The sequence below is a fragment of the Micromys minutus genome, assembly GCF_963924665.1.
Source record: "Micromys minutus genome assembly, chromosome: 2".
NCBI classification, from domain to species: domain Eukaryota; kingdom Metazoa; phylum Chordata; class Mammalia; order Rodentia; family Muridae; genus Micromys; species Micromys minutus.
The window spans coordinates 103,937,188-103,962,175 of NC_137971.1; the positions used below are offsets into that span (position 1 = coordinate 103,937,188).

Below are 24,988 nucleotides of genomic sequence, written 5' to 3' on the forward strand. Positions count from 1 at the left end.
TGTACATATTGGTTTTTAAGAGGATGTGAACAATTTTCTTAAGTTTGATCATAGCATTTGACAAAAAGTTCCTCAACAAATTCTTTGACTACAATTCAGTGACATTAAGAACACATCTGGAATTTTGAAAATCTATGTCTAGAAACTTCTACTTCTATGCATAGGATACAGTAGATTACAGAACCCCCAAGACACTAACTGCACCAATTAAAAAAACCAGAAGGCATTTTAAGAGTTACATATTTAGAGATATGTGAGGCCTCTGAGCTAACTGTATCAGATTCCGATACAGTTGACATAAGCGGCCATTCTCTGGGTGCATGTACTGGTTCCAGACATGGAATAAAAATTGAGTTGGGTCCAGTCAGATTGTTTTTCCTGAGGAAATGAGAAATCTAACAAGGCCCTTGGCAGCCATTTGGTGCTGATGCAATAGATCAGAAGATTGAAAACCTTAGCCAGTTTCTTGCATCTTTTGTGAACTGTGTTCCCAGGGACACAGGCATTCCATGTGAGATTGTAATCAGAGATTTACTGGGAAGTCTTCACAAGGACTCCCTGCTTTATTCTCTTGTAGACATGTATAGTGTTTACCTTCTGCATTTAGGTCTAAGCTTTGGGGAAACTGTTGGCTGAGGACTAGCACCTAAGAAGCTGATATTGCAAGAGTAAGACCCAAACAATGGGCAATTGATTCATGAATCTGCTGAATACTCTCCATGGATCTTAGTAGTTTACCTGGCTTGAACTGAAAGTCACTCAAATAGGACTTACTGTTATATGCAGAATCCTGGAGGAGGCAGCAGGAGTAGGTCTTAAGCATGACTTCTACAGTGAGAGGAGACAGGTCACAGCAGGGGCTCTAAGCCTTTCTTTACTGTTAGTCAGGGAGTGTGTGCACTCCTGACCATGGGGGAGGGAGTTTTCACTAAACTGGCCTTAGGAATGCCAAGGATAGACTGATGGCACCTCTACAAGCAAACTGCTTTGACTCGCACAGTGACGTCAGTGTGAGGGATGGGCAGAAGACTGTTCTGGAACCTGGAACATTAAATCAAGTCTTTCTTAGACATTAAATAAACACCTTCCCCACGGTGCTTACTCTCATTGCTTCTCTTTTCCTCAGTCTTTGGCATGCTGACCCTTCCCACCCCCACTTCTCTAGTTTTTCTTTTAGTAATGACGGTAAAGAATGTACAGTACTCAGTGACCCAAAGGGCAGTGACCCTCTGCCACTCAGTCCCCACATCCTACTGAGTCTTGAAGATAATGTATTCTTCTGAAAGGGATTAACTCCCAGAGTCTCACTCTAGCAAGTAGCTTTGTTTGCATTTCTTGAGTGCTTATGACTTAGCCCATCCTTTACTCTTGGGGAAAAGTACAAAGCCAGCTTTCCTTTTGTGTCTTTATAGGTAGTATCCATTCCTCTTTGAGCACTCTGACTTCTATATAAACATTTTTCTCCTGGACATAACACTTTCTCTCATGAAAAAGAACTCATGTCCAATCAAGACCTTGAGCTCTACAAAGGCAGGATTCTAGGCAGAATTTCCCACAAAGCTTGGTTACTAGTTAGCAATTAGTAGTAAAAGAAATATCTAGAAAGGAATTCAGAAAAGGGCCTAGGAAGCTGAGCCTCAGGCCCTTCAGGAACAGAGTGGTCACCACTGTCTGCTTTAGCATCTACCCAACACCCAGAGGAAAACAAATGACAAACATGACCACAGTGACAAGACTGGCCATTTTGGAACCTGTTTATATTGTATTTCTTCATTCAGCCCAAACAATCTCTGGAGACTGCGTCAGACCTTCTGAACACTCATAGCTTCCTTAGGCCAGCTGTAGGTGTCTAGTGAGAAGGAGTCATAGTCTGGAGTGTAGATCAGAGATTTTATGAAAGCTTCCTTGTCCTTGGGCTCTGGGTAACAGGAGGCCAGGTTGTGTTTGTATGCATAGTCGAGGACCTAGGAAAAACAGGTGTGGATAAGGAGCTGGATCTATGGGTAAATGTCTTAAAGGCCCCTTACTGGCAGCCAGGAGCAAAGGAATATCTCTTAAAGAACCGGATGTTTCTCACCAATTGTCATCTATAATACCATTGGAAGGGAGCTTTAAAACTTTCATACTAGATGGTACTTGCTTCTTTTCCCAAGAGGCTGGTAGTCTCCCTCTCCCAGAGCTCTGGAGATGAAGGATTCATACCTCATGCCTGGGCCAGGTTAAAAGAGGCTGAGCCTATCTCGCTGCTTCCCTTTCCCCGTGGTTTTAGCCATGGTAGACTTCATGGGTGCTTCAGTTTTCAGGTTGGTAAGCAGAGTAATTATAACTTAAAAAAAAAGAGCGACGTGGATAAAAGCATTTCTCACGAAGGCTGAGAGGCTGAATGGGCGATTGTCTTGTGAACAAATAGCCCGACTGAAGGAAGTGGGTGGGGGCTGAGCTGGACTGGGACCTGACTTGTTGGACTTTACAGCTGCTGTTTAAGGGTACCTGTCCTGGACAGCTAAGTCCCGGGGACTAGGTATTGCTGGGCACTGCAGTTTCTGAAATTATTAGTCATTCTCACAGAAAAGCCATATATACTCATGGGAATGATATGCACCATCACCCAGCTTGGATAATTATTATTTGAAACTGGTCCTTATGGTATTATGCTGTATTTGAAAACCTTTGCATAATCTCTGCATAATCTAGAGTATTCTGTGAACCTGTTCACCTCCTCACCTTTGAAAGAGAGAAAGAGGAAAAATAAACATCTGCTCTGCCTAATGAGGACATTTGATCTCCAGAGTTCCAGGAGAAAGGAACTTTTGACCTCTTCAGAAAAAGAACTGAAGTCGAAGAAAGTAAAGATACTTGGGCCACAGTTACTCCTCTGCTGAGTGCCAGACTGAGGACTCTGGAACCTGAGTCCTTGCCATGATGCTACGCAGGCTGACCTTTCTCATAAATGATTGATTATGAGTCATTAAAAAAAATCCACCCACATTCTGGTTCACAAGACCATGGCCTCTGATGACTCCTGCTGTTTTGGAGGAAATGTGGGAGCTTTCCTAGAACTGGCTTGAGTGGGATTTGGGTAGGATTTGGGGACTCAGGCTGTTAAGCAGGCAAGAGTTTGTCACTTAGTCTTTGAGGTGCATGCAGAGAAGCTCAGGGGGCTCAGAATGTCTCCCTGGCTGCCATCCCCTGAGCCCCCCTGAAGTCAGAGGAGTAGCTGGAGCTTACAACCCACGTCAGAGGGTACAAGCAGGAAGCCCTTACTTTGACTGCAATTCTCAGAGACACATCTCGGATGGTGCTGAGTGGAGGGTACAGTCTCCCCTGGGACAGGTGCTGCTCAGAGACTTCTTGGGCAATTAGCTAGAGAGAGAGAGAGAGAGGGAGAGAGGGAGAAGGAGATGGAGAGGGGAGGAGGAGGGGGAGGGGAGGTGGAGGGGGAGGAGCAGGGAGAAGGAGATGGAGAGGGGAGGAGGAGGGGGAGGGGAGGTGGAGGGGGAGGAGCAGGGAGAAGGAGATGGAGAGGGGAGGAGGAGGGGGAGGGGGAGGAGCAGGGAGAAGGAGAGGGGGAAGGAGATGGAGAGGGGGAGGGGGAGGGGAGGTGGAGGGGAGGAGCAGGGAGAAGGAGATGGAGAGGGGAGGAGGAGGGGGAGGGGAGGGGAAGAGGGAAGGGGAGGGGAGGTGAAGGGGAGGAGCAGGGAGAAGGAGATGGAGAGGGGAGGAGGAGGGGGAGGGGAGGGGAAGAGGGAAGGGGACGGGAGGTGGAGGGGAGGAGCAGGGAGAAGGTGAGGGGGAAGGAGATGAAGAGGGGGAGGAGGAAGGGGAGGGGAGGGGGAGGGGAGGGGAAGAGGGAAGGGGAGGTGGAGGGGGAGGAGCAGGGAGAAGGAGAGGGGGAAGGAGATGGAGAGGGGAGGAGGAGGGGGAGGGGAGGTGGATGGGGAGGGGAGGTGGAGGGGGAGGGGAGGGAAAGAGGGAAGGGGAGGTGGATGGGGAGGAGCAGGGAGAAGGAGAGGGGGAAGGAGATGGAGAGGGGGAGGGGGAGGGAGAGAGAAATTGATTTTTTTCTTCACAGAACAAATCCATCTCATTATCCCGAAGCTTGCCCAGGCACTGCAACTGTGCCACACATAGCTCCAAGGAAGCTTAATGCTTAGGCTTAAATAAAGACTCAATCTTTCTATAGTAAATATGGCTGAAGTTTAATGCAGCAATGGGGGGGGGGGGGCTTCTTGAATTCTAAAAGAAAGTCACTAAGACCAGGAAGAATATAGTTGTGACCAGCAAACAAAGATTCTTGTCCTCTGGTTGGCCACAGCCTGGTACACAGCAGTCTCTGGGCCCCTTACCTCTTGAATTCTAGTCTCCTCCGACATACTTGATATTCTAAACAAAACAATTTCTCTGTTCATGGTTCTGTGAGTTTTGCTTTCCAGCCTTGTTTCTGGTTTAATGCCAGGGCTGGGAGGAAGTGAGTGGGTAGAAGAGATAAGAGAGAACAAATTCAGGGGTCACCAGGCTTAAAGACCTGGTGTTGATCCACCAACCCTATTAGAAGCACCCTAAGGAGAAAAGGCAGTGGTACCTCTGCTGTCAGGAGGAAGATTTCATCTGGGATGTGTCGTATTCCACCAGCAATGACACCCAGGGCTACCCCAGGAAACACGTAGGCATTGTTTCCCTGGCCAGGAATAAATGTCCTGCCGTCTTCCAGAGTCACACTCTTAAAAGGACTTCCACTGGCAAAGACTCCTCTGCCCTAGAGGCAGGAAGAGAAGCAGAGCTGGAGTGTGGAGACAGGTTTGGAGTAGTTATGGTAGTCTATTTTTATCTCTCAAATACTGGGCCATCTTCACTCTCCCCTAAGTGTCCAGAACTTGCTAAATACTCTAAGAACAATTTAGTTATTTGACCGGAAAGCTAAGCCCCACCTCCCTTTAGGTTACTGACAGTGGAGATCATGTGCTTCTTTCCCCCACATCTTGAAGGGCCAAGTAAGGACAGTTACCTAGAGAATATAGAAGCCATGGTTTTGGACAAAGCTCTGTTGTTTGAGGGAACATTGAGAAAGCTTTGCTTAAGTGAGATGCAGGTTTCAGATCTCTACTCCTTATTAGCTTGATGATGCTTGGAAGGTTGACTCATCTTTCTAAACCTCAGCTTGTTCACTAGGATAGAGCACTCTTTGTCACCCATATTGAGTTTCTGGTAGTAACTGTTACTACTTTCTCTCAGCTGGTGGGAGAAAGGAGTCCCTGCTGACCTCGGTGACCCGGTAGCAGTTCTCAGCTGTGCACTCAGCCTTGCTGGTGGGGTTGCTCAGGGCAAAGATGATAGGGCGCTCATGAAAGGAGGCCATGTCCCTCAGAATCTGCTCTGTGAAGGCTCCTGCGATGGCAGCGACACCTACAGGGAAAAGGGGGGGTGTCGTAGGAAATGCCTACAGGATATAAACATCCCATTTCTCTTCTTGGGGGTAAAATCTGCTCTAGGGCTGAGGGAGTAGAAGGGAAAGAATCTTGTTGCTTGAGTTCATGCTTGACCTCTTGTTCATGCCAGAGACCACTGGTTTGTTTTAAGTCTCTGATTTTTTGTACCTTAAAGGCATCCCTGAATGTTGTCGAAAGAGGAGTGTTCCTCTAGTACAGAGACAGGTACCACAGTCCCCCTGTCTTGGGGCGGGAGGAGAGCTGACCTTCATGCAAGAGAGCTACACTGTCCTTTCCTACCGTGTTATGTCATGCTGTGTCAATAAGTTGCAACTTTGGTCCTTCATTTCTATAGTTCCTATCCAGAAGTCACTTAGTAAAAGTCTACAGCATTGGACGAGACATGGGAGAGGGGAAACAGCCATGCAGGTTGTTTTATTGAGCCGCAGACTCTCAGCTGCAAGTCGGGAGGGTTAGCTGGGCTGGGCAGTAGGGCCCCTTCTTCCTCCTCCTACCTATAATTGCTGTGGGCTTCACCAGCCTTACTACCTCCTCCAGCGAGCTGACTTCAGGGTGGTCTTGGGCAAACATCTCCTTCTCATGGTTCAGGTGGCTTCTACCCTATAGGAAAAGAAGGAAGATGGAGTAGGTAGAATGTTGAAGGCCAATTGAATGGGTCCTTGATGCATCAGGCTTCTGACAGTGTTTTGGACTGAGCCTCATGATTTGGTCTGAGCTGCAGAATGGTGTGGCTTTCTTGATAACATTTCCCAGTAGGACCTAAGGAGAACAAACCCTAAGGAAATGTATAAGGTGTTTCTTTTTTTAAATAATTTTAATTGCATGGTTGTTTCTACCTACATATGTTTGTGTTTCATATGAATGCAGTGTTTGTGAGGGCTACAAGGGAGCACCAGGTCCTGGTAACTGAACTTACAAAGAGTTGTTACCCACCATGTGTGTTCTGGGAATCAAATCAAATCAAATCAAATCTGGGTCCCCTAAAAGAAGAAACAAGTATTCTTATGTTCTTAAGCCATCTCTCCAGCCACTCAAAAGAAGAAGTGATAAATCATTTTTTTTAAGGTGTTGTGGGTCATGGCTTCCTGGGTGAGGATAGAAAGACTCCTTGGACATTTCTTAGCCTCGTGACCTCAAGAAGTGCAGTCCATAGGTTCACAGGTCAGGGGTTGGAGACTTCCAGCGCCAGAGAGCTAGTGTGAACTGGTTTAATAGGATCTCCTAGTCCTCCAGTGAGTGTCAATAAGCTAAGTCTAGGTGACGAGCTCAGTCTTCTCTGACTTCCCCAGCTGGCCTCCCGATGCCAGAAGATGTGCTGAGCCTGCAGCTCACTGATTAGAAGTCAGCTCAACAGGGTGAACACATGGGAAGGTAAGGGAGTGAGTGCGAAGAGTCACCAGTGTCTGGTAACCTGCTCAGAGACCTTTCTGTGGGGTGATGGGGAGATGGGAAGATGGATCTGTAGGCCAAAGATCCTTTACAGTGCAAAGTTGAGGAAGAGAGAGAGAGCATGTCTTTTGGAGGACTATGATTCTGTATGGCTGAGAAAAGACTGCAAGGGGAATTCAAGTACCCATACATGCAGGCAGAGGCGCTCATAATACATGCACATGCATATGTAAATACATACATACACATACATACACATACATATACATACATACACATGCATACACATACATACACATACATATACATGCACATCCACAGGCAAATGCACATGCACAGCACATCCACATGCCACACACACACAGACACACACACACACACACACACACACTCAGTACCTTTGGACAGTATCAATTAAAGCTTTTACTTTGGAATGTTCTTTTTGCTTGCCATTCTGTCTAAGCCCCCTGCCCCTTGGAAAACTCTATCCTCATCTCTCCTCTCTCCTCTTCATCTTTCTTTTCTCTCTTTTTTCTTTGAGACAGGGTTTCAGTGTGTAGTCCTGGACGTTCTGGAACTTTCTCTGTAGACCAGGATGGCCTCAAATTCAGAGATCCACTGCCTTCCCAGTGCTGGGATTAGAGGCAGGTACTGCCATGCCCAGATGAAGAACACTTTGAGTTTAGTTCTCGGCAGCTCTAAGTGTCAAGAAACCTTTGGTATTTCAAACCACAATACCTTGACAATCAGACCCTTGGAGTCCACCATCCAGATCTTCCTTATGGCCTCTGTCTTGGGTATGCCTTCCTTTTCCAGGGCCATGACAAGGAGGTGGGCGATGCCCATGGCTGCCTGGGGGGTGGGCACCATAAGGACAATTCTTAGACTTAGAGCACACAGTTGTTCGGCACGTACCAGCTGTTTCACCAAAATGAGCCTTTCTTTTTTTCCTCAGCCCCACAATTCTTAGATAGCCCAGTTAAAATTTTACTTTGAGAAACTTAAACATCAAGACTCAAAATGCTGCAGTGATCAGCATACACTTGTGCTGGTTCATCTTGTCAGACTCCCAGTCGCCCTCTCCCGGCAGACCACCCTACCCAGAATCCCAGCCTCCCTCTCCCCCGGAAGACCACCCTACCCAGAATCCCAGCCTCCCTCTCCCCCGGAAGACCACCCTACCCAGAATCCCAGCCTCTCTCTCCCCCGGAAGACCACCCTACCCAGAATCCCAGCCTCCCTCTCCCCCGGAAGACCACCCTACCCAGAATCCCAGCCTCCCTCTCCCCCGGAAGACCACCCTACCCAGAATCCCAGCCTCCCTCTCCCCCAGAAGACCACCCTACCCAGAATCCCAGCCTCCCTCTCCCCCGGAAGACCACTCTACCCAGAATCCCAGCCCCCCTCTCCCTGGGAAGAGCACCTTACCCAGAATCCCAGCCCCCCTCTCCCTGGGAAGAGCACCCTACCCATTCTTACTCTTGGCACAACCGCCATGGAGTCCTTCCAATGGCACTTACCTCACCCGCACCCTGGAAAACAAACACATGATTGGACAGCCTGTTCTTGGTGATTCTCAGAGCAGCCAGGATCCCTGCCACAGCGACAGAGGCTGTGCCTGCAACAGAGTGAACTGTGTCAACCTGTGGCCTCTAGCTTTCATTCCCCAAGAAAACGCTCATGGCAGGGCTTGCGACATCCAGGACCTGCGGGAGAAGAAGCAACTTTTTTTTCCTTTCTTCTTTTTTTTTTTTTTTTGGGGGGGGGGCGCAGGGTTTCCCTATGTAGCCTTGGTTGTCCTGGTACTCACTCTGTAGACCAAGCTGGCCTTGAACTCATGGAAATCCACCTGCCTCGTGAGTGCTGGGATTAAAGGCAAGCGTCACTACCACGGGCTAAATAAAGCAGCTTCTTAACTCATAAAGAAGTCTGTCTCTTACCTTCTACTGTAAATAACTGGTTAAGAAATAGTCCCTAGAGTAGTTACTTGTCTGTGGGAGAGACAGCCAGCTATCCAGGAGCTTCTACTGTGATTATCAACAAATGAAGTAACAGGACATATGCCGAAAATGAGATGGTGTCCCCGTATGTGGGGGCACACGTAAACTTCTGGGCGAATGTATGTACAGTACAGAACACATCCTCTGCGATGTTTACAGCCTGAGACTCAGCCATAGAGACCCTCCTACAGAGACCAGAGAGTCCTCCTGTGCTGGACAAATAGTGGGCAGCCTTGTTCCCTCGGAGTCCCGGTGACTTCCATCATAGTAACTACGGTGCACCAGATCCCAGCTTCTCTGTATGCGTGTCTGCTATTCCTTCGTACTCCGTCATTTCTTCAACCCTGTTGGCAGGTTTCCATGACCAAGTCACGCAGGACATGGCCCCCATAGAACCCGTTTAAGGGATAAAGACATTTGAAAATAAATCACGATGGAACCAGGAGACACCAGATGTCAGAGTGTCATGAGCTGCCCATCTTAGCCACCACATCATAAGACTGTATGGTAACAAAATACAACGTATGATCTGATTTAGCAAGCAATGCGTTATGCCCTTTCTCTCGCAGACAGAATCACAGCAAGTCTATTGAATTGGGGTTTGAGCCCACCACCTGGAGATCGAGACTCTTCATGAGTGAAGGGGACTCATTTCTCTGACTGCGGGGATTGGTCCTAACCACCAAGAGGATTACAGCTGTTGCTGACACTCCTCTGGGGGTATCTTGATATTTCCATACTTGTTTGTAAAGATCAGTGGGTATGACAACCAAAGATGAGCAGAGCTACAGAAGACCCAGGGCCTTCGCAAACGCAGGGGGATGCCACTGGGTGAGGAACGCAGGGTGATGCCACTGGGTGAGGAGCCCTGGCCAGGGTTGACTGATTCTTTCTCCCTTCTTTTCACTCTGATCATTTGACAAAGTATTGGGAAGTACTTATATACTTTAATTGTGGAGTAACGGGGTTTTCAACTGTGGCTGAGTCTGAAGAACAGGTTAATTCTTCCTATTGGTGCTTAGTGAGACTCCTTTGCAGAGACGAATGACTGTCAAGACTTGTCTCCTCTCATTTGGGGGATGGAGTGGGACAGTTTTCATTTGTTGGAGAGTTCTGCTTTGTTAGAGCTGCTGCTGTCATCTGGAAGTACAACGGTATGGAATTAAGTGTAAGCAAGAGGGTGGCTGCATCATTTAACACTACTTTCTGAACCACCAGCTGGCTCTGTGAAGGGTGCTGCCAGCAAAAGATGATGGAGAGCAACTGGAAGGTACAGGGAAAAGGCCGTTTCCAGCCCTGCCTCCATCCTATAGAATCCCATGTAAAAATGGAGGACGTTTAATAACATTTGAATTTTAGATAAAAAAATAATTTAGTGTGGGCTTGTCTTATGAACCCTTAGTATACTTTTAAGAAGCATTATTTATTTGACACTGGAACTTAAAAGACAGTTCTGCAGTCAGACAGCCCTCAGACTTGCTCCTTCACTTCCATAGCTGAACTCAATTGCAATTATCCGCCCATCTTTAGAGTGCTCGCCTCGAAGCACGCCCATTAGCACCAGCCAGCTGCCGCTGCTTCCCTTGTGGTCCTCAGGCTGGGGACGGGGTAGCCGTCTTACTGTTTTTGTTTGTCTTTTCTTCCTGTGTTTCAACTCTCTAATACATCTTTTGACATTGAAATACATTTTATTACTGAAGAATGTTGTAATGAGCATCCTTAACACTTTTTATGTTGAATGTTCTCTGATACGGTTCCTGACTGATACTGAGGGTCACAATAAAACATAACATGGTATTGTGTTAGGCCTACATAATGTAGTCAAAGGAAAGGAAATTAAAGTTTATGGTCTGTGCCATTTTAACCAGTTAGAAAACAAAAACGAGGTTATCTGTGGCTAGCGAGGGAAGGAGCAACAGAAAGTGGGAGGTTCTAGAATTCTTTTCAATTTAAAGAGTGATTTTTTTTTTCTTTTAGAAAACGATTTCCCCATATAAACGTTTTTACCCTTTCACCTTATACTTATAATTTTGGAAGTGGATGCATGAGAATCTCTGAGACATGTGCACTGGGACATCGGGGAAAGTGATCGGAAACAATCCAACCATCTAAGGAAAGTGTTATTTGTGATACACAGTGATCGGAAACAATCCAATCATCTAACAGATGAAAGATAACAGTCAGTTAGCTAGGATAGACACTCAGGAGAATATTTTCAACGATTAAAATGACCATCATAGGGGGCAGGAGAGATGGATCAGCAGCTCTTCCAGAGGTCCTGAGTTCAATTCTCAGCAACCACAGCAACCATATTGATGGCTCACAACCATCTATATTGGGATCTGATTCCCATTTCTGATGTGCATGAAGACAGAGTGCTCATATACATTAAATACATAAGTTAAAAAAATGACCACCATGGGACTTGGGGGACAACTCAGTCTATAAGGTGCTTTCTGCCCATGTATGAGGGCCTGGGCTTGTTTGGGGCCTTAGCACCATGTGTAAGCTGGACATGGTAGTATGTATCTAACTATAGAATGGATTCAGGATCCCAGAGGCTCATGGTGAGCTGTTCTCACTGAAATAGTAAATACCACGTTAAACATGACACTGTGTCTCAAAGAATAAAGGTGGAACCTGAAGAGAAGTGGACTCAGTGTCAACCTCTGGTCCACATACTGGTGTGCGAGGGAGCACACACCTGCACACACCTCATGCAAAAAAAATTAGAAAAGTTTGGTAAGATTGCATAACGACCCAGGAAATAGTATGAGTAAGTAACTAGCACACATCTCTAAAGCTGTATGGATTTTATGTGTGCTCATTCAAACGTTGACACACATTCATTCCAAATGGCAAGGACCTTGTCCCTCAGAGGCACCAGTTCTTTGCTATTTGGAATCAGTTTTTCTGCAGGGTAGACTTTCTGCTTTCAGGGAGGCTGTTTGCAAATCACACGCCAGTAGATGGCGCCAAAGATATTCCATGGTAGATGTTTCCTGGGCTAGACAGTGTTCCGGTTGGTTTTCTGTTTTTGTTTATCAGATACATTTTGAGGTTAGAACTTGAGAACTTCTGGACAGAACACACTGCTGGAGGAGGCTGGTGATTCTGGTCTCCTGTACTTAGACAGAGGATGCCGACCCAGAAAAGAAAGCGGATTGGTTTAGTCTGTGTTCTAGAAGAAAAGCCGGGCCACAGCCTTTCCTGGGGAGCTGGAGGCAGCAGCGGGAGGGAAATAATGGCTTTGTGGGAGAAAACTGTGGGGCGGGGGTGGGGTGGGGGTGGGGCGGGTCAAGCGAAGGCTGATGGATGAGAACTTTGGCGGGAGACGTCAGTGTTCAGCAGTGGCTCTGAACAGGGTCAGGAAAAAGACAGTTTGGAAATTGCACCAAAGAGCTGCACGCTGCAGTAAAGCAACCCAAAGACAGCTGCCATTTATTTATTACCCCTTTGTTGTTGCTGTGTGCTGTGGTGTATGCTGTGTGTTTGTGTATGATGGGAAAACGTGTGGTAGGTGTGGTAAGTGCATGGAAGTTCACTGTTTCTGTCAGGCTGTCTCCCAGCATCTACCTGCCTCTGCTCCTCCCTCAGTGCTGGGGTTAAGGTCAAGAGCAGCCACACCTGGCTTTTTACATGGGTGTTGGGGATTTGAACTCAGGTCTCCCTAATCCCTATCAAGTAGTCTTATGGCTGTGTGCCACTTTCTTATCAGCCCCCACGTGTTTAATCTCCATTAAGAGCTCTATAGAGTCAGGACTCTGATGTTCCCTCTATTAAGGTTTTTAGTCTTTTTTTTCTTTCTGTTAGGAAAATGAGGCTTAAAGGAAGCAAGCAGTCCTGAGAAGCTGAATGGAGTGGCTACCCAGGGACTCCACTTGAAGGTATAAAGAAAAATGCAACAGTTCCCCAGAAGCTGTGAGCCTTCTCAGCAGGTCTCCAGACCCTCCTCCCCATTCCACAGCCTTTGCCACCCTGCAGAGATCATGGGGCCCTTTCTTCTCCTAGGCAAAGCCACCTTCTGCACTGCATCTTATTCTCAGGGACACATGAGATTTGTTCTTCAATTCTTCATCCTCAGTGTCTCCCTGCTGGGTTCCTCCCCATCAGTGCATAAACACACTGTAAAACGTCTATTTAGGAGAAGAAGAAGAGCCTTGCCCTTGTAGTCCCAGGCCCGGTCTCTACTGCCTTCTGGAGCCAAGCTTCCATGGGCCGAGTGTGACCCAGCCTCTGTTATTCTCTTCTCGGTCTCTGTGGAGTCCAGGGCTCAGTCAGTGACCAGCTCACCTCTTTCAGACAGCACTGCCCAGTCCTCAGCTTCCGCCCATTAACTTCTCACCAGTATTTGGCATTGCTACTCATTCCCCCTTGGGAAAGCTCTCTCTGAATTTTGCTGAAGGATATTCATGGACTGGCTGACTCTTCAGCTGCTTCTTCATGGTGACCTTTCTGGGTCCCACTCTTAAAGCCTCGCTCTGGGGTCAGGGAGGGCGTGGCAAACTCTCTTAATTTCAGATCAGAACCCAGGAGAGAAAGCAGTAGTTCTTAGATCCCAAACTATAAAACAGGAACTTGGCAAATTAAGTCATCATCACCACCATTAACGTCCATTGTTGGGTGGGGTAGGGGTGGGTTAGTTCTTGGACTATGTGCCTGGAATTTTAAAACTGGAGAGGAGGAAAATTGCTTAGATGTTTGGAGGTAACCACCCCAAGAAGTCTGAGAGTCTAGGGCTGTGGGAGAGCCTGGTCTGTGCCCACACATGATGCGAACTGGTTGTTCCCATTCGCGGTGAAAGATAAACAAACACTCTTATTCAGTGGGAATGTTCCATAATTATACTTCCTGCAGACAGAATACTTGAGGCCAGTGTGTTTAGGAAATGGCACAAAAGGACAAGCTGAAAATATTCCTTTTAATAGTCACATCTGACCAAGTGGAAGCAGCTGATCTGCTAAAGAGATTTCAGGAGGAATTGGTGACAGCGTCAGGGACTGGTAGCTAGAGGGACAGGAAGGGGTGTGTGGGTCAAGGTCTGGCTGAGGTGTCTGTGAAGCCCTGGGTCTCTGCAGACTGAGCGGCTTCTATGTCATGACCCACAGCAATGCCTCCCCGCAGCCGCCGCGCACTGCCTCCACGTGCTCATTTGTATGGGTCCAGGGCTGAAGCGGGGCCATCAAAGGCATGGAGAGCAGAAAGAGCCACAGAATAGGCTTGTTCTCTAGGAGCTGCTCGCACCGCTTCAGAAGAGTCAGACCCCTCGTTCCTGACACCCTGCAATGTCGTGAGAGCATCTCAGCAGTGCCCCGTGTCACAGGGAAGTTTTCTAGAGCAGAGCACATGAAACCATGAGTTATAACCCCATGTAGAGGCATGTAACTGAATTGGAGGCTGAGAAAAACACAGCAACCATCAAAGGTTTCTAAACGTGCAGTAACCAAAATTAATCAAAGGCAGCAGAGACACTGCAGTGTGGAGCAGATAGCAGTCTCAGAGACACTGCAGTGTGGAGCAGATAGCAGTCTCAGAGACACTGCAGTGTGGAGCAGATAGTCTCAGACCTAAGTCTGGGCAGCTCAGGTAGCCTTGGCTGGTGTTGCATGCTAGAATGGCACACACAGTGCAAAGTTAACATGTCGTATGTTCAGAAACAAGGCTGCATATGAACCTCACCGTGTAAGACAGGCTGGCACTACCAGATCACCTCAGAAAGGTGCAGAGAAGCACGGTGCCCCACCCCCTCGTTCCTCAGGGATCAGTCTCACTGTGCTCACACACACTCTTCATTTTCTCCAGTGCTCTGTCTTGGGTCTCAGTGCCCCTTCCTCCTCTCCATACTTGTGTAGCCAAAATACTAATATTGGGACCATGAACTGGAACTGCTGAGTGACTGTTCCTGTAACCCCTCCCCACCTCACCCCACACCCACCCCAGTTAGTGCAACATGGGTAATTCTGAAGAGAATATAGGTTGCTCGGACACTTGCTGATCTCTAGTTGTGGCTGCCGAATCATTTCAGAGGTAAAGAACATATACCACTTGGCTAGAACCACAGAGCCGAAAAGCGAGGATTCAGAGATAGACCCATCTCAGCCCAATGTCTATTAAATACTCTGGCTCATTCACTGAAACTTGAAAGTTCCAAAGGCTTAGTGGCATGCAGTTCTGTGATCCCAAGTAGTAGAAAGTCAGTGCAAGCAGAAAGATCACCTCAAGTTCAAGGCTAGCCTGAGCTACACAGTGACAATGACACCCTATCTCGAGAACAAACAGAAAACCAAACCAACAGAAATGGTGAAGGAGTAACATAGCATACAAGCATCCTCTCAGGCTATCAGTCCTTGAAGATTTGGAAGGACTAGAGGGAAGGGCTGACTGTGTGCAGTGTGTGCTGGAGTTGACGTTGTGTACCAGTCACACTATGTGGTTAGCTTGCAGTTGAGGACAGGGCACAAGGTCAGTCAGTCCACAGCATTCTGTACCTGACTTCTTTCCTGCAAGCTATCCTTCCCAAGGTCACAATTAGTCTGTCTGCAGCGGGAGCATCCTCACTGCCCTCCCCTGCCCTGTCTCTCTCCTCCAAGAGCAGGGATGTTCCAGCTGAAACAACAAAAGTCACCTGAGTCTCTGCCTACTTCAGAATTCCTGCAGAGGCTGCCAGGGGTGAGTCAGAGCACAGGCAGCCGTGTTCACCAAGAACCAGTCAGCCTGGGCTGGCTGAGGGTTACCTTGAGCCAGAGTTGGGGTGAGGACAGAGGAGACCAGCAGAAGGAAGTCTTTTTATGCTGTGGCTCCAGATCTCAACCCTGTGGGCCCCATGGGGTCTGTGAGCCACACAATACAAACAAGGTGCTTGACGTTCATGCACAGCAGAGCTTATTGGGAGCTCAGCCTGAGGTGGTGGTGGGGCTCTTGAGGACCATGGTTCCATCTTTTTTCCTGAGGATCATGGTTCCATCTTTTTCTGTTCCACTGACATAAGAGGCAGGGCTGATGCTGAAAACAGGCAGAAGTTCTAGCTTCATTTCCATGGTATGTGGGTCACAGGCAGATTCTGGGACTCTTCCCATGTCTTTCTGGGATAGGCTATGCCTGTCTAAGCCTGTCTAAGCTTGTGGTTGTGTGGACAGAGGCAAAGAAGGATATTGCGACTCAGTACAGGCTTCAAATCCTCAACTAACCCCAATAGGAGCTCAGTCCAAGACAAGAATGGAATGAATAGACACCCTTCATCAGTAGGGAGGGTAGCCTGTGGCCAGATAGGACCAAGTTAGGGATTTTCTACAGCTGAGGCTCTCTCTGTCTGCATCAGCGAAGGCAACGTTTTCCCTTTGTGGGTGGATCTCCATGGCAACCTCCTCACATTTTGATTAGTTATATGGGTACGCCTACATACTGGGCGGCGATGATCTTATAGAGATCATGCCGTTTTTGTTTTTCCTTTCTGTACACCAGCTCTTCTCAGGAGTTCCTAATTCATGACTTTAGTCCTTATTCTGAAAAAAAAATTAGAAAATTTCTATCTCATTTGTGTGTTTGCGGGTATGTGTATAGAACAATGAATTTAAACAAAGAAATTGATTTAATTACAACATTGTTCATTCATATGCAATTACGCATATGTGCATACAAGGCAAACATCTTAGTATGAACACGTGTGTGGTGAATTTGTATGATGATCAGAAAAGAGAGGCTGCTAGGCAGGGACCAGCATGGACCTTCTCCAGGGATAGGAGGAATGAGGAGCAGGTTTGCATGTGCAAAACTATCACACATTCACTCTTACTACAATATGCCAATCACTGTGTTGAGAACTGGGGACCAGAAATAAGTAAGCCATGGTTCCTGACTCCAAAAGGTGATCATTTAGTGAGAAGCAGAAAATGCAACAGAAGCAGCTAGAGTTCACTGGCTTGGATGTGATGCACTTTAAAAAAGCCCACTGTTGAAATATTGGCCCTTGTTGGTAGATTCAGTCATTGAGAGGTGATTGGATCCTGAGAGTTTTGATTCATCAAGGAGCTTATTGATGGACTCAGAATTTTAGGGTGATGCTAGAAATGGTGAAAATTAGGAAGTGGGGTCTGAAAATGGTTGCCAGGGGAGTGCATTTCAAGGATGCATCTGGTCCTGAAACCCTCTTGCTCTTTTCTCACTGCTTTCTGTTGCCATTGGGCAAAGCTCTGCCCACTTCCTGTCATGACGCTCACACTCACCGGAGGCCAGGAGCAACGGACTGAAACCTCTCAACGCAAGCACAGTAAATCTTGCCTTCCTTAAGCTGGTTCTTGGTTACTTGTTATGGTCATGTAGAACCAGTCGGTGTGAGGTTAGTGTGATGACCGTGGCTTAGAACGGACGACTGGAAGAGCAGAGTCAGGAGACTGAGCAGAACACCTGCGTAGATGCAAACCAGACCACTCCCGGGTGGGCCACCTGGTGAGCTGAGCCTTGAAGGGTAAAGGAATTCCTCAGGCCAAGGTGATGGGAAACAGCCAAACATGGTGGTACTCAGCTGTACCTCCAGCACTTGGGAAGTAGAAGCAAGAAGAATAGGAGTTTGAGAGCTGTCTTGGCTACAGGAGGCGGTTTCAAAAGCCAACCAAACGGAAGGGATGAGTAGTAGAAGTCAGGGAAGGAGAGGTCCTTGCTCCCCAACCCATGTGTTTCAGCAAATGAGTGCAAAGTTTCTCACAAAGGGATGGCTTGCACACTGCGCGAGTCATGTTTCCACCTTGGAAGAACACTGCAGCATCAGCTTGTGGGAGGTAGAGACAGACGGGCAGCAGGGGCCTGCTGTGTTCCTGTGTGTGTTTATGACGATGCACAGAGAGTCTGTGCACCTGGTGTGCTGACCGTATGGACTTGTTTTCCACTCGGCAGCACAGGAAACTCAGAAGATGGCTGTCCTGTTGCTGACTCATGTGTGAGTAGCGTGACGACTGGTCAGCAGGTGCCTCCTCCAAGGCCACAGGCACAGGTTGCCTTCGCGTTGACTGGCAGGCGGTGAGAGAATGCTTTTCTGCCTCCAGCTGTTCTTCTTGGACTACTGCAGTTGCAGAGTGCCTGGCTTGTTGGGATGGGGCTGGCACTGACCACGAATGCCTGTTGAGGTGCAGGCCTCTGGGTGGGTGCTGGAGAAACAGTAAGAGAAGCTGAGCTTTCTCTTCAGGGTCTTCACTTCTCTGGGCATCCACTTTCCAGGTCCTGAAATCCTATGTTTGAACTCAATTCTCTCTAAAAGGATGCTTTGACTTTGTTATAACACCCCTTGAAAACTCACAATAACCCCCCCAAATCATTGGTTATATTTCTGCTACCCTATAACCTGGACCACAAAGAAAACAGGTTTGTGATTTTAGACCTGGAGCAGTATGGTAAGTGGTTATGAATGTGGAATTTAGAGACCAGATGCCTGAGATAAACTTTCAATTGGACACTGACTAGTTTAGTAAGTTACTTATTCTCTTTGTGCCTCAGTTTTTTTTATTTGTAAGACACAGATACTGATATCTCACAGATTAAATGTGTACAGTTCTTGGGCCAGAGTATAGTATGTCACAACATTCGATGATAAACTTTAAAATGAATTTATGGTCTCTCTAGTCTATCCCTAACTGACTCCATGAAGACTTGCCATCATTTTGGGTGTGAGCAATCATCTGTAGAATGCAGTCAACTTTTACTCAAGAACAAGATCATTCCACACCATCTCATTCTTTTCATCTGTCATAGACCTCTGCTTTAACAGACTTGGCTCACCGAACTTCATTTGCTAAGTTAGCAAAACAAGTGGACCCATCAAGGTTTCTCCTGGGCCTAACAGAATCCTAGAAACAACTCCCAGCACTTCTCATTGAGAACTCTGGGGTCAGGTAAGAGCACTGCGGAGGAGCCTCTGTTACCCCAGCTGCAGATATGGCCCCTCCAAAACAGCATGGCTTCCTCTGTTGTTTTAAAGCTCGAGGACAGGTGAGCAACTGACACAGAGTAAAATAATCTACACTGACTTTTGAAATGCTCTGTGTCTCTGATTACCAGTGTCTCTCAGCAGCACACATCAGCCAAGCTGAGGGAAGAGCCCATCATGGCTGACAGGAAGGCACCTTGTGTTTGAAAAGTTGAAGAGCAAGACATTATGATTATAGAAAGCCACTTTGATGACCATTGAAGTTTTGATCTAATAAGTCATAATGTAATATTTTCTACACATAAGTTCTCTCTCTCTCTCTCTCTCTCTGTGTGTGTGTGTGTGTGTGTTTGTTATGAGCACATGGTGCCAGTGTGCCTACAAACAGAGGAGGACACTGGATCTTTGTACTTTATTTCACTGAGAAGTGGCCTCTCATGGAAACAAGAGCTAGTCTGGAGGCCAGAGACCAGAGTGACCCTCCTGTGTCACACACACTGAGGTTCCAGGCGTGGGCAGTTACATAGGTTTGTGTGGAATCCAATTTGAGTCCTCATAGTTAGGAAGTAGGTGCTTTTTATCTACTGAGGCTTCCAGCCCTGGCCCTAAAAATCTTTCTAATGCCTTTCTGGTGTAGTTATTTCTATCTTAGGATAGATAATAAAATTAGAGTCAGAGAAGAGGTAGCTAATAGCTAACAATAGTGTATAGAATGTCTTACAGATATTAAATCATACAGTTCTTACCTCCCTCTGAAGTAGGAATGATTCCCATTTGGTGCTTAAGCACATCAAAGCTTAGCAAACTTTGAGATATGTTCAAGGTCACAGAGCTAAGAGTCAGCCAAGAAGAAGTTGACTCCAAGTCTAATATTGTTTCTTTAACAGCATCTGGAAGTACATCAGCTGTGAGACATTTCCCTCCTGCTTTTGGCATTTGGGTGAGCCTTGTGAAAAAGCATTATTCCCCAGTGACTTTGTTAGGTGGAAACATACCTTGGATGTCATCGTTGAACATGCAGTACTTGTTGCGGTATTTGTTGAGTAGACGGAAGGCATTGGCATTGGCAAAGTCTTCAAACTGGATGAGGCAATTTATTCCGAACCTGTAGAGCAGGGAAGGAAGGGGGAAAGAATGTATGATTATTACCTCCTGGAGCGGATCCTGCCTGAACTGGATACAAGCAAGCTCAGGACAAGAGGTAAGGACAGCCTGTGTACTTCCTCTTATTTTTGTCACCTGGCTTGATCAGCAACTCCTAGAAGTAGACCTTTGTCTACTCCATTAGGTAAGTAAATTGGAAAGTGTAGGGACCAAGGGCTTCATAGCCAACCAAGTCAACCTCAGTGTATCTAATGTGTAGGCGTAACAGCAAGGCTGGGATGAGACCTACCTTCTCTGCAGCCTGTGATCATCTAAGACCCTCACAGAAAGCTCACTCCCAATGCAACAGTGAGCAGAATCAATCTGGGTCTGGAAGCTTCTACAGCCTACTGTTGCCATCTCCAGACAATGATGTTTGGAGTCATTCCACTTCACACATTCATGGGTTGTTCTTCAACAAGACATAAACAAGGCTGAGAAAGGTTACCCCACGAAGCCACTGTTATCTTGGCAAAGATGTTTCCCAAAGCCCACAAATAGAAGAACAGTTAATAAACTCATTGAAAATATGGATCACCACATACATCTCACAGAAGACTTTACTCAGGAGTGTAGGATGAGGAATTGTTTTTTCAGGAAGCACAGCAGATGGTTGTGATTCTAAAAGCTAGACAACTAAGAAACACAGCCTTGGTAGATGAAGGCCAAGTCTAGTAAGCTGCTTGACATATTTATTGGAAATATATGCCTGTTAGATTTCATGGTCTTGGAAAAACAATATTGAGTTTATTAGTGCTTCATTTTTCTGTTTAATATTTGTTTCTTCTGGGCAGCCAAGAGAGAAGTTGCTAGCTCATTTGTCAGAAGACTCCTTAGCCTAAGAGTTTCACATATAGGTTTAATCTCTCGCTGCCCTTTGATCGTAGTGTTTGGTAGCTGTGTCTCCTGGGCCTTTTAGAGCAGTCATGGTGTAAGTAATTTGGTTCGTTAATACATGGATAAACATGTGTTAATATCCCATTACTCTGCCCTGTCCTGTCCCCTGGGGCCACTACTTTCGTGACAGACTTATGAGGCTGTGTTCTCTCTCACACTTGGGATTCTATTGCACCATGGGATTAATATTCAGTGAGTTAATTTGTGATTGCAGGAACAGGTTATGTTCACTTAGAAAAACAATAGTCCCGATTGATACACACTAGACCAAGAGTACTGGGTGTATGATAAGGAGAAAGGGTCTGACTTTGCCACACTGCTGTGGATCACACACATGAGGCCTACTTGTGACAAGCCATGGAGAGATTTGTTCCTTTCTTTCTAGAAGGGGTGTGTGGGACCTATTTGGTGGCAACTTTCTAATGAGGCCACTGGCTATGATGGAGTTAGCAGCACTGACATGGCCCAGCAAACACAGTGTTGACCTCCTCTTTTGAGCACGTTGCTTCTTCCTCTGCTGGATATGCACCTGCCTCATGTTTGCTAGAGTCTTAGTCAGAGCTGCTGGTGGGGACACTAGATGGGTTCATGTTGTAGAGTCAGAGCAGAGAGCAGTCACTGTGGCATCGCAGTGCAAAGCAGTGCCAAGCTTGAGTCACTCATCTTGTGGGCCTGACCTACATCTTCACATACAACTGAGTGACCTACACGTATTATTTCACCTTTTGGTCCTGCCGGATCCCTCCCTCCCCTTTTATTTAACAGACACAGTGTTATTCATCTCTCTTGCCAACTTCTGTTGGGTCTTGTAGGGACTAAATGAGCCAGGTGATTTTCTTTTTCAGTGTTACAGAGGCATAAATAAAAAAATCTGTGTTAAAACATACGGCATTTGTGATTTGAAATTGCATATATTGTAAAATAGTTGCCATGACCAGGCTAGCTGCCATATCTACTACCACACATGGTAATTGTGTGTGTGGTCTGAAAACTTGAGTTCTAGTCTCTTAGCAAATTCCCATTATATAATATGTAGCACTATTAGCTATAGCTAGCAGGTAATTTCTAGATTGCGAGGTGCTAAGGACAAGTGTCCTTCTGGCCACAATTCTTATTTACACTCATTGCATAGGTACTGCTCAGGTGGTCAGGGGTTCTCTGCGCCCCTAATCCACCAGCCAGGGGCTCTCCGCGCCCCCTAATCCACCAGCCGAGCTTCTTTTCCTTGTTTATGAGGTTTTGTAAGAGGACTTGTCACAAATGGGTTTAAATGGAGTTGAGTAAAATCCCAACTGTGAGAGAGAACACAGCCTTGTAAGGCTGCAGGGAAAGTAGTGGCCCCAGGGGACAGCTAAATTTTAACCCAAGCAGGACAGGGGGCAGAGTAACGGGATGGAGGAGAATTTTTAAGTCACGGATCTACCTCCAGAGGACTCCAGAAAAGGGGAAAAGAGCGAGGTATAAGAAATCGGGTTGGATGATGAGAAGCACACAGCACTGGCCTTGACCCTCAGACGACTTAATGATTTCTCCATTGTAACTCAAAGGGATGCCAGTAGGGGGGCTATGACATGCTTCTCTTTGGGTTGCCTTGTATCATTAGGTATGATTATTAGCATTCCGTGCTGCTATCTCTGTGTATAATTAAATACAGATGGCCATATTTTTCTTTTTAGAAAGCAGTTCCATAATTTCTTTCAATAATGCAGTCCATATGCAGTGGTTTGAATAAAAATGGCCCCCACAGGTCCAGAGGGAGCAACACTATTAGGAGGTATGGCCTTGGAGGAGGAGGTGGGCTTTGAGGTCTTCTATGTTCAAGCATTGTCCAGTGTGGAACACTCTCTTTCTGTTGCCTGTGGATCAAGATGTAGACCTCTCAGCTCCATCTCCAGAACCATGTCTGCCTGTATGGCACTGTTCTATGTACGATAATGGACTAAACCTCTGAACTGTGAGCCAGCCCAATTACATATTTCCCTTTCTAGGAGTTGCCATGGCCATGCTGCTTCTTCACAGCAACAGAAGCCCTAACTAAGACACCATGGTCTACTATTCTGTTGACAAGCAGTACCCAACACACGGTAGGTGTTTGATAATACGTTAGCCCTTCATATCTGTAGATTCTGCATTCATAGATTCAACAGTCCTACACTGAAAATGTTAAAAAGATCCAATTTATACAGATTCTTTTCTTGTCATTAGTTACTAAACAGTGTAAAGTAACAATTACTAGGGCAGCATCTACAACAATAAGGTATCATTAGTCATATACAAATGGTAATTATATAGCACAGAGTATATGTAGATTATATTACATAGGGGATCTGACCATTCACAGTTTTGATATCCACAAGAGTTTCAGAATAAATCACCCTTGGTACAGGAAAACAATTGCAGTATGAATAGAAATAATAAATAAAACCACCCACTCATAAACATAATGTCATGCCTGTCAAGCCAAATGCTCTATGGATTTTTTTGTTCAGGTCATGAATTGCAAGTATTTGGACTGTGAGTAGAGGACAGAATGTCTTGACATTTTACTGTACAGAAGACTTTCAGTGTTGTTTCACAAATAGCCCCGGGGCTAAAGCTCTGAAAACTTCAGACAACAAATACTGACACGTTTATGCACAGCCTGACCTCGAGGCAATGCCGCCACCCATTTGTAAGGTAAAAGGAAGGTAAAGGTTATGACCATCTTTCTCCAGTGTGTTACTGTTCCATGTCTTATTATGATCACTAAATCTTACACAAGAAATCCCCCTCGGTCTCACGGAATACAGAACAGAACTCCAACAATTCAGATCAGTTTAATCTTGGAACTGAAAAACAAAGCCAAGCCGCATGCACCCAAAAGTCTCACAGTGCCTAGCATGCCAGGGCCCTCACAACCCTGCCTTTCTCGGGATGTGCAGGAACAGCCCCAGTTTTGGGGTTTATACACGGTCCCTTGCAGTCTCTGACCACAGCTCCTCCTTCCACTCCTGTCCCCTCTCTTCTACTGTTCTTTGCATTTGCTCTTTCTCTCCACTGTGAAGGGGGCCTGGAGCTGTGTTGACCAAAACCCCGGCCTCTCCTTATGGCGTCTGTCAAACCAACCCAGAGCAAACCAGGAACCACCCACCAATCCACCCAGCCCGTATTCTTCTACCCAAATGTATCGGAAACTCCTGATGGGCCAATTCTCTCACCCAGTGCTTTCTAGAAGAGTGGCTACTTGAAAGATGTTGGTTTTGTGAATTTACCTCCTAACTTGCTAAACAAGTTATGACCCGATGAAGATCCAAACCAAAAATCCAACATGAAAATCCAAACAGATCAAGCGAAAAAACATGGGTCTCAATCCACGCATGTACAGTGAAAAACGGGCTTTTACAAAAACATGAATTCAAATGCTAACTATGTATTGCATACGTACAACACACCAAGAACACTGGGAGAGCACCAAGCTTTGATTCACACTCTCTCAGCCTCTGCACTAACATACTGAGCGCACGCTGCTTCCAGAGAGGGGGTCCCGAGTGGTTCTAACTGTCCTTCGGTTTTATGTTAAAAGTGACCCAGATTTAGAAAAGCAGGGACACAGCAGGTAGTGGGGTTTGACCTCGTTCTCAGCTGGGATGTTACACAATGTAGAAAGCATGAAACAGGGAGCCAGCAAAACTCTTCCACTGTCTTTGAAAACCCTGGCTCACAGCTCCCGACCCGAGGCCGTGAAGTAGGCATGGGTGACCTATTGATCGAGGTTGGACTTGTCATACGTGTACTTTCCTTAGAAATTCCTTTAAGACTAAGACGTTGTTGGGGAGGCAGGGAACGGCGCCCTTCACAGGTCCTAGTAAGAGCTGTACAAGGCGAGGCAACCTGGAGAACCAGACCTAGGGTCCTTTCTGTACTTACACGGGCAGGCCAGCAGGTGGCCACAATCTAGGAGCAACCGGGGAAGGACTCCTCCCCCTGGGCCCGAACCTTTAAGCCAGTCTTAGCCCAGCCTGTCTTGCCATCCTTTAGTCTTGCCTTGCCAGAGACATTCTGACCCGAGTGATCCCTGCTTATCTGCGCCCATTTGCACCTTTGACCCTTCACCCTGTAGCCCTGGCAGCAGCAGGGGAACTTCTGATGCTCCTCTCACACAGAAGTCCTGCTCTGGAGAACGAGGCCCTCCCAAGCCTTCCCACACTCTGCTGTGC

At 46.7% G+C, this 24,988-nt stretch overlaps 1 protein-coding gene across 2 annotated transcripts in view; it reads right to left on the reverse strand.

Moving 5' to 3' along the window:
• Positions 1-1,740: 1,740 nt before the first annotated feature.
• ME3 (malic enzyme 3) overlaps positions 1,741-24,988 on the reverse strand; it is a 172,068-nt gene continuing 148,820 nt past the window's right edge. For both annotated transcript variants that reach the window (XM_080913130.1, XM_080913131.1), the window contains 8 exons: positions 19,748-19,857; positions 8,357-8,454; positions 7,575-7,688; positions 5,942-6,047; positions 5,261-5,403; positions 4,583-4,756; positions 3,265-3,363; positions 1,741-1,964 (listed from right to left, as the gene is read on the reverse strand). In XM_080913130.1, the coding sequence (XP_080769256.1) occupies positions 1,803-1,964; positions 3,265-3,363; positions 4,583-4,756; positions 5,261-5,403; positions 5,942-6,047; positions 7,575-7,688; positions 8,357-8,454; positions 19,748-19,857 (1,006 nt within the window). In that variant the 3' untranslated portion in view covers positions 1,741-1,802. The remainder of the gene's footprint in view (positions 1,965-3,264; positions 3,364-4,582; positions 4,757-5,260; positions 5,404-5,941; positions 6,048-7,574; positions 7,689-8,356; positions 8,455-19,747; positions 19,858-24,988) is intronic.